General features: G+C 36.0%; 1 protein-coding gene across 1 annotated transcript in view; it reads right to left on the bottom strand.

Moving 5' to 3' along the window:
* RABL3 (RAB, member of RAS oncogene family like 3) overlaps positions 1-13,142 on the bottom strand; it is a 27,451-nt gene extending 14,309 nt beyond the window's left edge. Inside the window, exons 1-5 of the mRNA XM_081315763.1 lie at positions 13,035-13,142; positions 10,213-10,304; positions 8,862-8,991; positions 4,895-5,009; positions 2,805-2,955 (exon numbers count right to left, since the gene is read on the bottom strand). Coding sequence (XP_081171889.1) covers positions 2,805-2,955; positions 4,895-5,009; positions 8,862-8,991; positions 10,213-10,304; positions 13,035-13,080 — 534 coding nt within the window. The 5' untranslated portion in view covers positions 13,081-13,142. The remainder of the gene's footprint in view (positions 1-2,804; positions 2,956-4,894; positions 5,010-8,861; positions 8,992-10,212; positions 10,305-13,034) is intronic.

Raw genomic sequence — 13,142 nt, 5'->3', positions numbered from 1 at the left:
AATCAATTTATAACTTTTTTTGAAATGCGTTTTTCTGGAATTTTTGTTGTTATTCTGTCTCTCTCTGTTAAAATGAACCTACCATTAAAATTATCATTTTCTTGTCAGTGGGCAAACGTACAAAATCAGCAGGGGATCAAATATTTTTTTCCCTCACTGTAAAATTGAACTATGGCATTCTGTTAGCAATTTTTTTAAAAAGCCAAATTAATTGTTGCCATTTCCCTTAAATGTATAGTTCCCAAATTTGAGTTCTCTGATGCCATTAGCTTGCTGTTTCAACACTGTATAATTAGCAATAAATTAATGTTTTAATTTTTACAGTAAAATTAATACCTAGACCTATAAAAAACCTGCAATAAGTGCATTAATATCAATTTTAGTTAACATTTTTATTTTTGTGCCTGCCTTTCCTCAAAGAAGTTTAGATGGTATACTAAAAAAATAAATAGTAACCTTGAATTAAAACAAAACCAACAATAATAAAAGGACAGCTGTTGACAGTGAGACCTGAGATTTAAATGCGTTGAAGCAAAGTTCACTTGGATAAAGGAATCTGAGTGACCGTTATGCCTAGGTCCCCTTTCTTGCAGATCTCCAGTGTGGTTAGAGCGTACTGATCTCATATATTGAATAACATTCCGTACAAACTAAATATGCTCTTGAGGAAAGTCATAGTTGTGCTATAGCCTAAGGTTTGCAAGACTTGAATTTCTCAATCCTGGCATGTGGCTAAAGGGAATCAAATTAGTCTAGAGGACAGGGACCATGGTGATGTCCTTCAGGGTTATGAAGGTCTTCTGGGCTAGTTACCTACTTTCATCCTTTCCATGTTAAATCTTGCATAATATACACACTTAGAGGAAATGGAGGAAAGATGCAGAGAAGATCCTTGGGCTCTTTTGATGTTCAAGGTATTTATTTATTTATTTATTTGTTTATTTATTTATTTATTTATTTATTTATTTATTTATTTATTTATTTATTTGTTGAATTTATATACCGCCCTATTCCCGAAGGACTCAGGGTGGTTCACAGGGCAAGTTAAAAACAATACAAAAGAGAGAATAAAATAAAATAAATTAATACAGCCCACAATTAAGATAACATTAAAAATTAACATTAAAATTAAAATTAAATTTAATTAATAGTTTTTAAATCTCGGCGAAACGAGCGAAGGTCGGGGGCAGTCCGAAGCTCCATCGGCAGTTCATTCCAAAGGGTGGGCGCACTCACAGAGAACGCCCTCCCCCTGGGAATCACCCGCCGGCAATCTCTAACCGGCGGAACCCTAAGGAGGCCCTCCCTATGGGTGCACACAGGACGATGGGAAGCTGATGCTGGCAGCAGGTGCTCCCTAAGGTAATCCGGACCCATGCCATTTAGGGCTTTATAGGTCATCACCAGCACCTTGAATCTCACCCGAAGGGCAACTGGAAGCCAATGCAGCTCGCAGAGAAGAGGTGTTACATGAGAGTATCCCATTACTACTCGCGCAGCTGCATTCTGCACCAGCTGAAGCCTCCGAGTGGTCCTCAAGGGCAGCCCCATGTAGAGAGCATTGCAGTAGTCTAACCGGGAGGTCAGGAGCGCATGAGTGACTGTACGCAGGGCATCCCGGTCCAGATAGGGCCGCAACTGGCGCACCAGGTGAACCTGGGCAAAAGCCCCCCTGGTCACGGCTCCTATATGATCTTCCAAACTGAGCCATGAATCTGATGCTATGGCTTCCTCTGCAGGGAACTGGAAGACAAAATGGCTCAGCTTACAGTTAGCTGGAAATACAAGTCCACTAATGGAAATTTAAATCTTGTGGTGATCTCATGACAATCTATTTAGGTATAAAAATATGCTTGGGCTTTATTGTGCTTTGTCAAGGACAAACATATTAGAAGCCTAAATTCAAGATTGGCTAGTCCAATCACTACTATGTTTGTAGTCTGTTGTTGTTCAGGGACACTGAAAAATCTACCCAGTCATACACCAAGAAAACTTATTTTGGTGGTGTTTACGGTGTGTGTTGACACCTCCCAAATGAATTTCTAGATTCTAAGACTTCTATTATCTGAAGGACTATCTCAGATGCAAGTTTAACTTAATTATGATGTCCCATTTTCATAACTTTATGTAAGAAAAAGACTGCTTGCTATGGGTAAATTATATAAGATGGAGCATGAACTGAGACAATGCATAATGTTTTGGGAGGCAGGTCAGAATTGATTGTTTGGCATATGAGATACTGACCTTAGCTCAGATATCTTTTGAGCCAGACAGGACTTGTTTGAGAGTCAGAATGTCTCTGAAATTCTCATTCTTTTTAGTCTTTAGAGAAAATTGTTGTAGCATTCTGAAAACTATTCTGTTGGTGGAACTAGTTTTATGGCCTTGATTTTTAGCAGTGACTGATCTAAATTTGTAAATGCTTTTCTGTTGCAACTTGGGAGGAAAATATAAATGTGTATGTCTCGAAATTCTATGGCATAGCCACAGGGAACTGTGAAGCACCAAGTGTCTATGATGAGAGGAATTTATAGTGGATAAAAAGACATAAACTGTCCCTTACTGCTGCCTCTTTACAAAATTGGGAAGGATCAAAGAACTGGTGGGAAAGTTGCTCTGTGGAGGTTACATGCTCCATAACACTCTTTGATTCTGTCTGCAAGGGAAAAAATAGCTTAAGGGTACTCTCCAGCGATAATAGAAGATGAGCAGGATTTATTTCAGGGAAATGACTATTCTTTGAAATACATTTATGGCCAACAATAGCATTAATCCAAGCTGACAAAATAAAGGATAACACAAACCAGATTGATTTCTTCTGCACTGAAATCCTCAACTAGAAAAGCAGTTCGGCTCAAGACCTCATTGCGTTTTGTCTCTGGGATTTGATCTAATTTTGTTCCTATGACAAGCAGTGGAATCTGGTTATCAGCAAACTGCTCCCGATCATAGTCTCTGTGAACAAAAGTAAAGATATAAACCAGTTTGTGAAATATTACAGGTGGCACACTAGCTAATGTTCACCAAATATATTCCTTGCCACAACTATCTATCAAGATCTGCTCTTTCTTGGGGAATGCAACCCCATCTTTAAGATGCTTCATCCCAATCCCTGAGTACAAAGGTACTTCCATTATATCTGGATTTAATTTCAGGATGGTGATCAAGCATGAAAAGTAGAAAGTTATCGCTAAGGAAGGTGACCGCATCAGCACTCTTCAAATTAACACAACATATTTTACTGAAAGTGTAAGGAAACTTTATACCGGGCAGGAATCTTAATCTATTTTTTAATCATTTATTACATGTTTTCCCTACTTAAGAGCTCTTACATTACAATATAACAACAACAAAATCTAGGATGGACATGACAGATGAAAACTAAAGATAATATAAATGTACAATGCATGTTTATGAAAACCCAGTTTCAGGCCTTCAAGGCAGGCTAGATCAAGAAACAGACATTGCAACAATTCCAAAAATGATACTTTATTGTGGCAGTATATAGTAACATAATTTTGAAAGCCAGTCCAAGTTTCCCTTAGTTCCATCTTATACCAAACAAAATCAAAATGTGGTTATTTTAAATTTCTTTCTCATGCTTCCTTCTCTCTCTTTTGATCAAGCCTCTTTTTAATGGAATGGATTAGTCCTTCCTTCCTCCTTTGACAGCTATCTCATATCTGCCCTAAGGCTAGTTCTCTGGTCATTTACATCAAGATTTACATCAAGAGTTTTAGAAAGCTACATGTATATTAACTCTTCCACTACAAAGACAGGATTTGATCATTTCTGAAATTTAGCTACAATAATGGAATCCAATTTTATACGGTCTCTTTAAACTACCCAGAAAAAAGCAGCCATTTGCACTAGCACTTCACATGCACCTAAGATTAAAATGGGGCAGGCCTCCACCCTCCTAACCTTTCATAAAGCATTGAAGACCTGGCTTTTCTCCCAAGCGCTAGGATGAGCAGTCTGCCTACTGGAAACTTGACTTCATGCAAGATTTTTGTTTTTAAATATATTTGGTTATTATAGTTTTAATATGGCCTTTTATGTTATTTTAATTTTTCACTGGGAGCCACTCAGTTTGTTGTAAGATGGGAGAATATAAAAATGCTTTAAATAAATAAATAAGGTCAAGTTGATTTCATCTCTAGTATTCTATAATCTGAAAATGGGATCGATGGGCTACTTTTTTGCGGTAAAAAAAAGCTCTTTAGCACTTTAGCAATATCATATTTTCCTATCTACAAATCCCCCAAAGTCTGTAAAAAAGAGTCTGTTTCTATTATTTTTTGATTATATATTTTCATTATTAAAATGCATTCAGTGCAAAGCTATGAATCATTTTTAATGAAATAGGTCCTCGGTTTGTTTAGGAGATAAATTCTGACTAGCTGTGAACATTAGCCAAAATTGATGTATTTTTCCCAAAGACGTTTTTCAAAAGGCAACTGGACTTTATTTTTTCCTTGAAGATGTTTCACTTCTCATTCAAGAAGCTTCTTCAGATCTGACTGAACGGTGGGGAATTGAAAAGCAACTTTGGGACTACCGTGATCTGGATGATTGAGACTATGCATAAATAATGCATTTTTTCCTATTCTACTTCATAAAGTTGAATATATTTAGATGTATTTTTGCTATTAAAACTGTGGGTCACTGCTACTCGTTATGTATGAAACACATACTATGACTTTCTGATATCCTTTAAGGACAGATTTCTGAAGGAAATATTGCTAGGGAAGGTGGACCTTCTTCTTTTTACCGATAGAAAATAGCCTACCCATTTTCCCCCATTTTCAAAATCTTACAACAAGTCATCCCTCCATCTAATTCACATGGTTATCACAATGATAGTGGACAGCTGTATATTCTGCCTACTTACCCATTTGTCACCAGGACACTAGATGGAGTCACATCTTTGTTAAGAGCTTCCAAAGACCATCGATACAAGTTTTGGGAGGACTTTTTGTTGGTTAAATCATGCACTAAAATTATTCCTAGGTAAGGAAAAGGTTTTTATTTTTTCCTAAAATTACCAAAAGCACATTGAAAGATATAGCAATTATAAAAACAAAGCCAGACCTCCAAGGAGCACAAAAATGAGAGTATTATTCAGTCTCTCATTAAGGACAGAATTGGAATGAAAGCAAACCACGTTTAGAAGTAAAGTATTGCAGAAGACAATAAGAAAAACCAGTTTTGCCTAACAAACAAGGTAATAAAATCAATTATGATGCATTATGAAGCAATCAGGCATCACGAAGCAATCAGCTAGGACAAGGGAATTTGATGGATTATGTAAGGAAACAGTACTGAGACTTCAGCTGGAAGTATTTTGGTCTAGATATGGTAGCACTTTATAATGAACCATAGAATTGAATGCTGCAATGTAAATATTTTCCTTGATTGCTCTTCCCTAACTTTCTTGAACTGAAGGGACTATAAGCATGTTCCGTTTTAATAAGACCTTGCCCCCAAGTGTTATTCTTGCACAGTACTGATTTATGATCCTGTTTCCTGGTTATTTTTTTCTTTTGGTTTATACCTTGGTCTTAAGTTCCCACAAAAAAATGAAATGTTCTTAGATCTAACCTCCTGGAAAAATTCCCATTTCTAATTCCCAATCACTTCTAACCAAGTGCTATTGGCTATGGAATTACTAATGCTGTGCATAGATTCAGTCCCTTTTCAGATGAGGATGGAACTATTTCAGCAATAAAGGTTATATAAAACTAAACAATAAAAATTATGTAGGATTTATTTTAGAATATTATAAAAATGAATAATAGTCAAAGAAACAATAGCAACAATTATTTTTCCTTCCCCATCTTTTGTTTTGTTTATTTTAGTTTTAAGTGTGAGGGAAGGCTCTTCTTCTACTTTTATAATCCTCAACAACAGAAATTCTCAAAGTGATGTATTATAAGCATTAAAAAAGTAAGCTATGTAAATTGATGTAAAAATCTACACAGACAACAGTACAACATACAAGCAAAAATCACCATTCAAAGTAAAGTAAAAATTTGCAATAACATGACTGGACCAAAGAATTTTACCACTGCTGGAATTTTACTAAATGAGGAATCTAACTTACAATAGAGGTCAGCAATTCATTTTCAAAGAAGTAAAAGATACAGAAATAAGAAGAACAAAGAAAGATAAAGGAGAGAAAAAATTAAGAATAATCTTTTCTAAATTTAATTTAAGTGGCAAGAATACATCTAGTTGGAAATTTCAGATAAAAAGAACACATTGCATCACTGAAGACAGGACCAGTGATGAATTTCAGTTGAAAAGAAGATATCAGAGAACCCAGAGGCTAATTCACAAAGTAAAAAACAATTTGAAGGAACATTGCAGATAATGGGAAACAGAATTTCTTGCAGGGGAGGGGGGAGGGCAAATGCCATTGATAAGTCTAGCAGAACCAATACTGATTTTCCCATTGCCAGAGACCCAAGCTAATGCTGATTTGGTGGAATAACCCATATGAAACCTAGACTAAAATGGGCCAGTGAATTTATTTAACTGATCAACAATTAAGAAGCTGGAAGAGAGTAACTACCTCAATAATCTCAGGTGAAAAAGAATGAATGAAAACCAATCAAGAAACCTTTAGAAAGAGAGAAAAAAATAGGTATAATTTTGGGTGCCTGAAAAAATACTGCCATAAGAGGAATTGATCAGCATATTTAAAAATTTCGTCAAAAATGACAAAAGGAAGGAAAAGGGCAAGTAATACCGGGAGTAATAGAAGCAAGTAATAATATACTATTTTAGTTACCGTTTAGTTACTCAGTTACTAGAAAAAATGAAAAGCTAGAGGAAGAACAATTTGCAGCATCAGAAGTACCACATAAGCCTCACATACAGATGGATAACTGGAGCATCTTGATTTTAGACCAAAAAAGTTCTCAGATGTAAATAGCAACTCACCGGCAGAGATGACAATAAAAAGACCTCAACATAGCAAAAAAGTGTCATGTGGACTTGGCTTGAACTGCAATTAGATTCTGGTAATTTTGCTTGGCTTATTCCAAAAATATAAAAAATCAGTAAGAGCAGATGGCCCTATTCTATACTTCTATTTGAGTTTATGTATGGAATTTTCTGTAAATCTAGCCATGGATAAAAGCTCTTTTCAAAGGTTGGAACTGAGAAACAATGCAGATATAGAATGGATCAAACTAATAACAAATTTGAAAACATGCCTTGAAGAGAAATATTTACAATGAAGTTGTTAGATTAGGCTCCTTTAAATAAAGCATAAAATGCAAGCTGCAAATGCTTAGCCCAAATTAAATCAAGAATGTTACCATGGGAATGAAGGGGGAATCTCTAACATCTTTAGATCAAAAGAAATTAACAGTGACTGAACATCCTTACCAAGTTAGAGGAAATATCAGAAACAGGGAAATCTTCAAGCAATAATAAGGTAACTGCAATTGGGAATGGCAACTGATGAGAAGCAATGTGGTTGTAAAGGCAAACATCACATCACTACACCTGACATATCGATTCCAGCTGACATTAAGTGAATCATGATTGTGGAACACTATCATAAATGCATGCCAGTTGCCATACACCTGAATCATGATCACATGATCACAAAAATATTGTGATAGCCACAAGTTTGAAGACTGGTCATAAATCTTTTTCAGCACTGTCATAATTTTGAACAGTTACTGAATAAGCAGCTGATAAGCAAGGAATATCTTGTCCCTTTTTTATATAGATATTATATAAGCTATTTTATATTTTCAAATGTGTTTTATTAGATAATCTGACTAGTAAAACAGAAATGTATCATTTATAGTCTCTGAAAGCTTTGGAAGTAGCTTATGGAGCCCTTAAATATTTTTTCCAAATTATAATTTAATGTGATAAAAATGGGACATTCCTAATTTCATGGAGAATAAACAAACCAACTACATTCAAATGAAAATGAATTTAAATTAAACCCCTTTTAGTTTTCATTTGTTCCAGCAGTTTCTGAACTATAATTCAAATGTAAATTGTGCACCAATGCAATCAAAGTCCTAGCCTAATCAGATTGATTAGATACAAGAAGTAATTACATTATTCTACACTCTACTATTCTGTAAGGCATGCTGGCCAATGTAATTCAAGGCTGGCAGAAAGAATGGAAGGACACTGAGCCAAAAAAATCAACCCATGATTAGTATACATTAGTCATCACTTGTGCAGAAAAGCAAACTAAAAAAATAATAGTGATAATTGGATTGTACCCAAAATGTGATAAGATCTATACATGGAATTGCACAAAACCTCTGGATGATCATTAATGGGTGGTGTTTGGTAACAATTCACATGCTAGTCCTAATACAAATTTAGAATAGAATATCTTTAGCTCCAAGTATACATAGCTAAAGATTAAATCAGGTATCTAATAGGAATAGTTGGTATTCTACTTTGAAACTAATATTGGCTATTAATTAATAATCTCATGAATATAAATAAAGAATGGCTCAGAAACCCTTAAAGTACATGTATGTGGCAATGATACAGATACAGAATATATACAAGTCCATAGATTGCCTCCAGGCAAGATGGATGGCATGTAAGTTGTAAACTAGAATGTACTGGTTTTCAAATAAACATTATGAATAATAAATACACCCAGAAACCTGTTCAGGAAAAAAGTTAAACAAATTTGTTGACACTTGCAAATATATGTTGTATCCAAGAAAGTAGTGTTTGAAATTGAAATTCAGCCAGTAACTGTTCTTTAATATAAAATTCTTGTTTGCAATGTTCAGGGAACGTAGTCTACATAAATCAAACCAAGTTCTGTAGAATGTAACAGATCTTAAAAATGCATCCATTACCATTTACTGAATTGTAGAACATAAGACGTGTGCTTTTCACACTACTAGCACTGCCTACAGAACCACCGACATCCCATAATTCGATGAAATAGATCTTTTCTTCTGGAGTTCCTTCTTTGTAGTCATGAATCTGGTAACAAGAAACCACATAGCATAAATAAATTTAAAATAACAGTAAATTAAAACCAGTATTCCACTACATAATGAAGTAACTCTGTAGAACATAGTAAAGGTGGGCTAAGGAGAGAATTAGTTAGGTTCAGAATGAGTTTCTAAGAATGCAGCTTCTTTGGCCTATGCACGCTATACAGTAGAGTTTTTTTTTCCAAATGTAATGAAAGTAACAAGGTGAAATATTCCTAAATGGAAGAAAACAGAAAATAAGTATTTTCCTGAAGATACTTGCTGTATTATATGGTGGAACAGTGGTTAAAATGCAGTACTGCAGGCTACTTCTGTTGACTGCCGGCTGCCAGCAGTTCAAGTGTCACCAGCTCAAGGTTGACTCAGCCTTCCATCCTTCAAAGGTTGGTAAAATGAGGACTCAGATTGTTGGGGCAATACACTGACTATGTAAACCACTTAAAGTGGGTATAAAGCACTGTGAAGCAGTATATACATCTAAATGCTATTGCTATTGCTACTTGCTCTTATGAAAAAATCCAAACATGGAGAATCAATTATCTGCATTTAGCTTTTATGGGGAGAGAATGTATACAAAATATCTGACACATCTATCAATATATGAGAATCAGAATATATTTGCTAAATTCTGGAAAGATAATTTTTCCTACTCTTTGGCCAATATTTTTTACTTTCATTCAATTCCTACCCCACTCACTTTATATATAGTACATGTACATCTATTTTACTAATTCTCATTGCATATTTTTGCAAAGATACAGAAGAAAACAGAATGTCAGTTATAGAAAACATCTGCAATTCTATGAATATTTAAATGCCTCCTTTTAGGCCACCATATTTTAAGCTTAAACATGCATGGGATAAGCATATGTCTGTCATCCAACAAAAATTAGAAATTAAAATTAATTAAAAATAATAAAGAAAAAAAGAAAAAAAACCCTCAAGGGGTAGACTCTATGGACCGTTATGTCTTTTTCTGTGGTTTGTTTTCTGTTTCTATATTTCTGTACTTCTTTCCTTCTCACCTCCACCTCTGGCCCTGTTAGAGTTATCAATAATGGGTAGTACTCATAAACTGTGAAACTGTCTTATATTCCAGTTATTCTTTACCTCTGCAGTTAAATTTCAATAATTTTCTGTATGTAAAATATACTATTTCAAAGACAATATCACAAATTGTCAGTATTATGTTTATACTTCCACATACACGGACATCAACAGAGCAGCCCACAGTCCAGGATGGATTTCCCAGCATCTGATTGTGACATAATAGGTGAACAAGTGATGATTTTCCCACACCTGTAACAAAGTAATAAAATAAACCTTCAAAAGTAATTAACATCTGTCAGAATCCATTTATATCACATTTCATAAATGTATAGGTAGAACAATGTGCTTATTCGGTGGATTCTGCCATCTCTCCAAAGGGGGGGGAGAGGTCAGACTTTAGGCATCTTCAAACAACAGGGAACATTTGAACAAAAAAGGAAGCAATAACCATAAAACCAAGGAGAGTTCCCTTTCCCATGGAAGGGCCTGACATCTGACCAAATGGATGAGGGGAGGGGCTGAAATGGGAATGCTTTATATAGGATTGAAATGTAACTTTGTTAGATTCCGTCTTGTATTGCCACAATCGATTCCATCCTAGTAAACATTTTCCTTTTGGACTAAACTTGCATCCAAGAGTTCTTATTTCCTAAGATGTGGATTGAGGTGGGTCCTGACAACATCTCTGTTGTCATTTTAGTTTTGCTATATAACTGAAATTAAATAGGAACAAACTATCCTAGATAGCTCTTTAGGGTCTCCTGCTTGAGCAGGGGGTTGGACTAGAACAGGAGTCCCCAACCCCCAGTCCGTGGACCAGTACCGGTCCATGGCATGCCAGCAACTTGTCCACAGAAACAACCAAAGCCCCACCCGTGGGATGCAGGCAACACACAAAACCATGAATTCTCCGGTCCACGGAAAAACCAGTCCCTGGTGCCCAAAAGGTTGGGGACCTCTTGACTAAAAGACCTCCAATATCCCTTCCAACTCTGTTATTTATGTTCTATGTAACAAGTGCAAAAATTAGATTCAGCATTGTACAAGCTGATTTTTTCAGAAAATGATAGACTAGATTGTCTTATATCTTCAAATGATTGCAATCTGATCTTCCATGTCTGACATATTTATTAATAGCATTAGAGGAGTATGTCATAACTGATAGCATCCTGTAGGTAATTGTCTTATCTTGTATAAATCTAAATAAAGTTGGTTGTTAAACCCTGGACAAGTATCACAAAACCCAAGATCTCTGTGGATTATGCTAGTAAGAGGACGCAGTGGCACAGTGGCTTATGTTGGAATTGTTGCCCAGAAATTTGCACTTTGGCAGTTCAAGCCTGGCTCCATAAGACCGAGTGAACTCCCAACGCTCGATCCCTAGCTCCTGCCCATTCAACAGTTCAAAAGCATGCAATATTGTGAGAAGCTAAATGGGTACCACTCCAGTGGGAAAAACCTAGCTGTGTTCATGTATGCAGAGCAGAAGCCAGCACTGGACCTGGCCAGACATGAGGCATCATGACACAAGGTGAGGCAACAGCAGCAGAGGAGTCTGGAAAAGCCAGTAACCTGACTGCCATAGGTTAATTGATATAAAGCTACTTCACCCCTTGAAGTCCACCAAACAGTCCACCCCTTACAAGCGCCAAACAGAATGAACTAGCAGTCTAGGCTGTCAGAATTAAATAAATTAAATAAACTGCTAAGTAAAAAAAAAATAGTCTGTGATTGTACTCTATTTTCTTTTGTTGTGTTTCTTACAGATTGATTTGACTTAATATTTAAAACCAGAGAGTTGCTTGGAGGCGGGCGCCATATAAATTTAATATGTTATTTCTCTTCATAATCATAGTATTTTAGCAGTTCCTGCAGTGAGTAAGAGGCTGGATTGATTATTTCTGTGATCCCTTCCAACTCTGGGATTCTATATTCTTGGTAGTTTTAATAGGAATGAAAAAGACTAAATGAAATTTAATACAGACAAATGCAAAATTCTGTATTGCATTCAAGTATCAAATACACAGGCATAGAATGACATATGAAACCAATTACAGTAAGATATCATAAATTCTATTTTGCTGAATGAGTTCAAGTGAAGGCTAAATAGCCATCCATTGGAAATGCTTTAATCTGGATTCTTGTACTGAGCAAGAGAATGGATTCAGTAGTAGAAATGGCTCTTCCCAACTCTGAGATTCTATTGCACCCAGCAGATATATTTTGAAATATCTTAATAGTTCTCCCCGTCCCAAAAATGGGGTGGGGGGCAGAGTACAAGAATACTTTTATTAAATTATATGCCCCTCATCTTGCCTAAAGGTGACTCTAAGAGACTAACCAATCATTAAAACACCAATAAAAATATTTGAACTTTAAAGCAATGGTCTCATTACATTTGATTTAAAATTGACAAAGATAGGGAGAGAGCAAAACGCACACGGGAAGGAGGTGGGGTCTTATCTTAGTCCATTAACCTACTGCAGAATGACGCGCAAGAATACCAACAGTTATTGCAAACACACTATACGCAAATATGTTCGTATGAAGGGCTAATGTTTCTGCAATTGCGCCTCTGTAGTATGTTATTAAATGAAACAAACAGGTCAACTAAGTGCGTTCGTAGAAATTTTTTTTGAAATTCTTGTACCCTCGAGCGCTGTGGCCTCATTTACATACACAGCAGAGCATAGATCTAAAACTCTGATTCGACCAAACCGGTTGAGACTGGAAGTAGATATATTGGTGCGTTAAATAACCACTTTCTAAAAATCAAGAAAAAAAATAGCTGCATTGTCTGTTACACTGTTTCTTATTTTGTTTTCTAGAAATCACATTTTAAGTAGGAAAGTAATTCCAAATAACAGCCAATTTGGAGTCCTGCTACATTATTTTTGCCCCTTTCCACTAAAACGGCAGAGTCTGGCTCTTCTTCGTGGAGGACGGCTGCGGTCGCTCCTCACGCCGTCACCCACTCACCTGAATCACCCAAAACAAGAACCTTCACCCTTTCTAAGGCAGCCATTTTTTTTTCTTCGGAGGCAATTGCCAGAAGCAGCTACCGACGTAGGCCACCTCTCCACTTTC

This window comes from Vipera berus (assembly GCF_964194415.1).
Source record: "Vipera berus genome assembly, chromosome: 2".
NCBI lineage: Eukaryota > Metazoa > Chordata > Lepidosauria > Squamata > Viperidae > Vipera > Vipera berus.
This window is presented reverse-complemented; position numbering and strand designations above follow the sequence as displayed.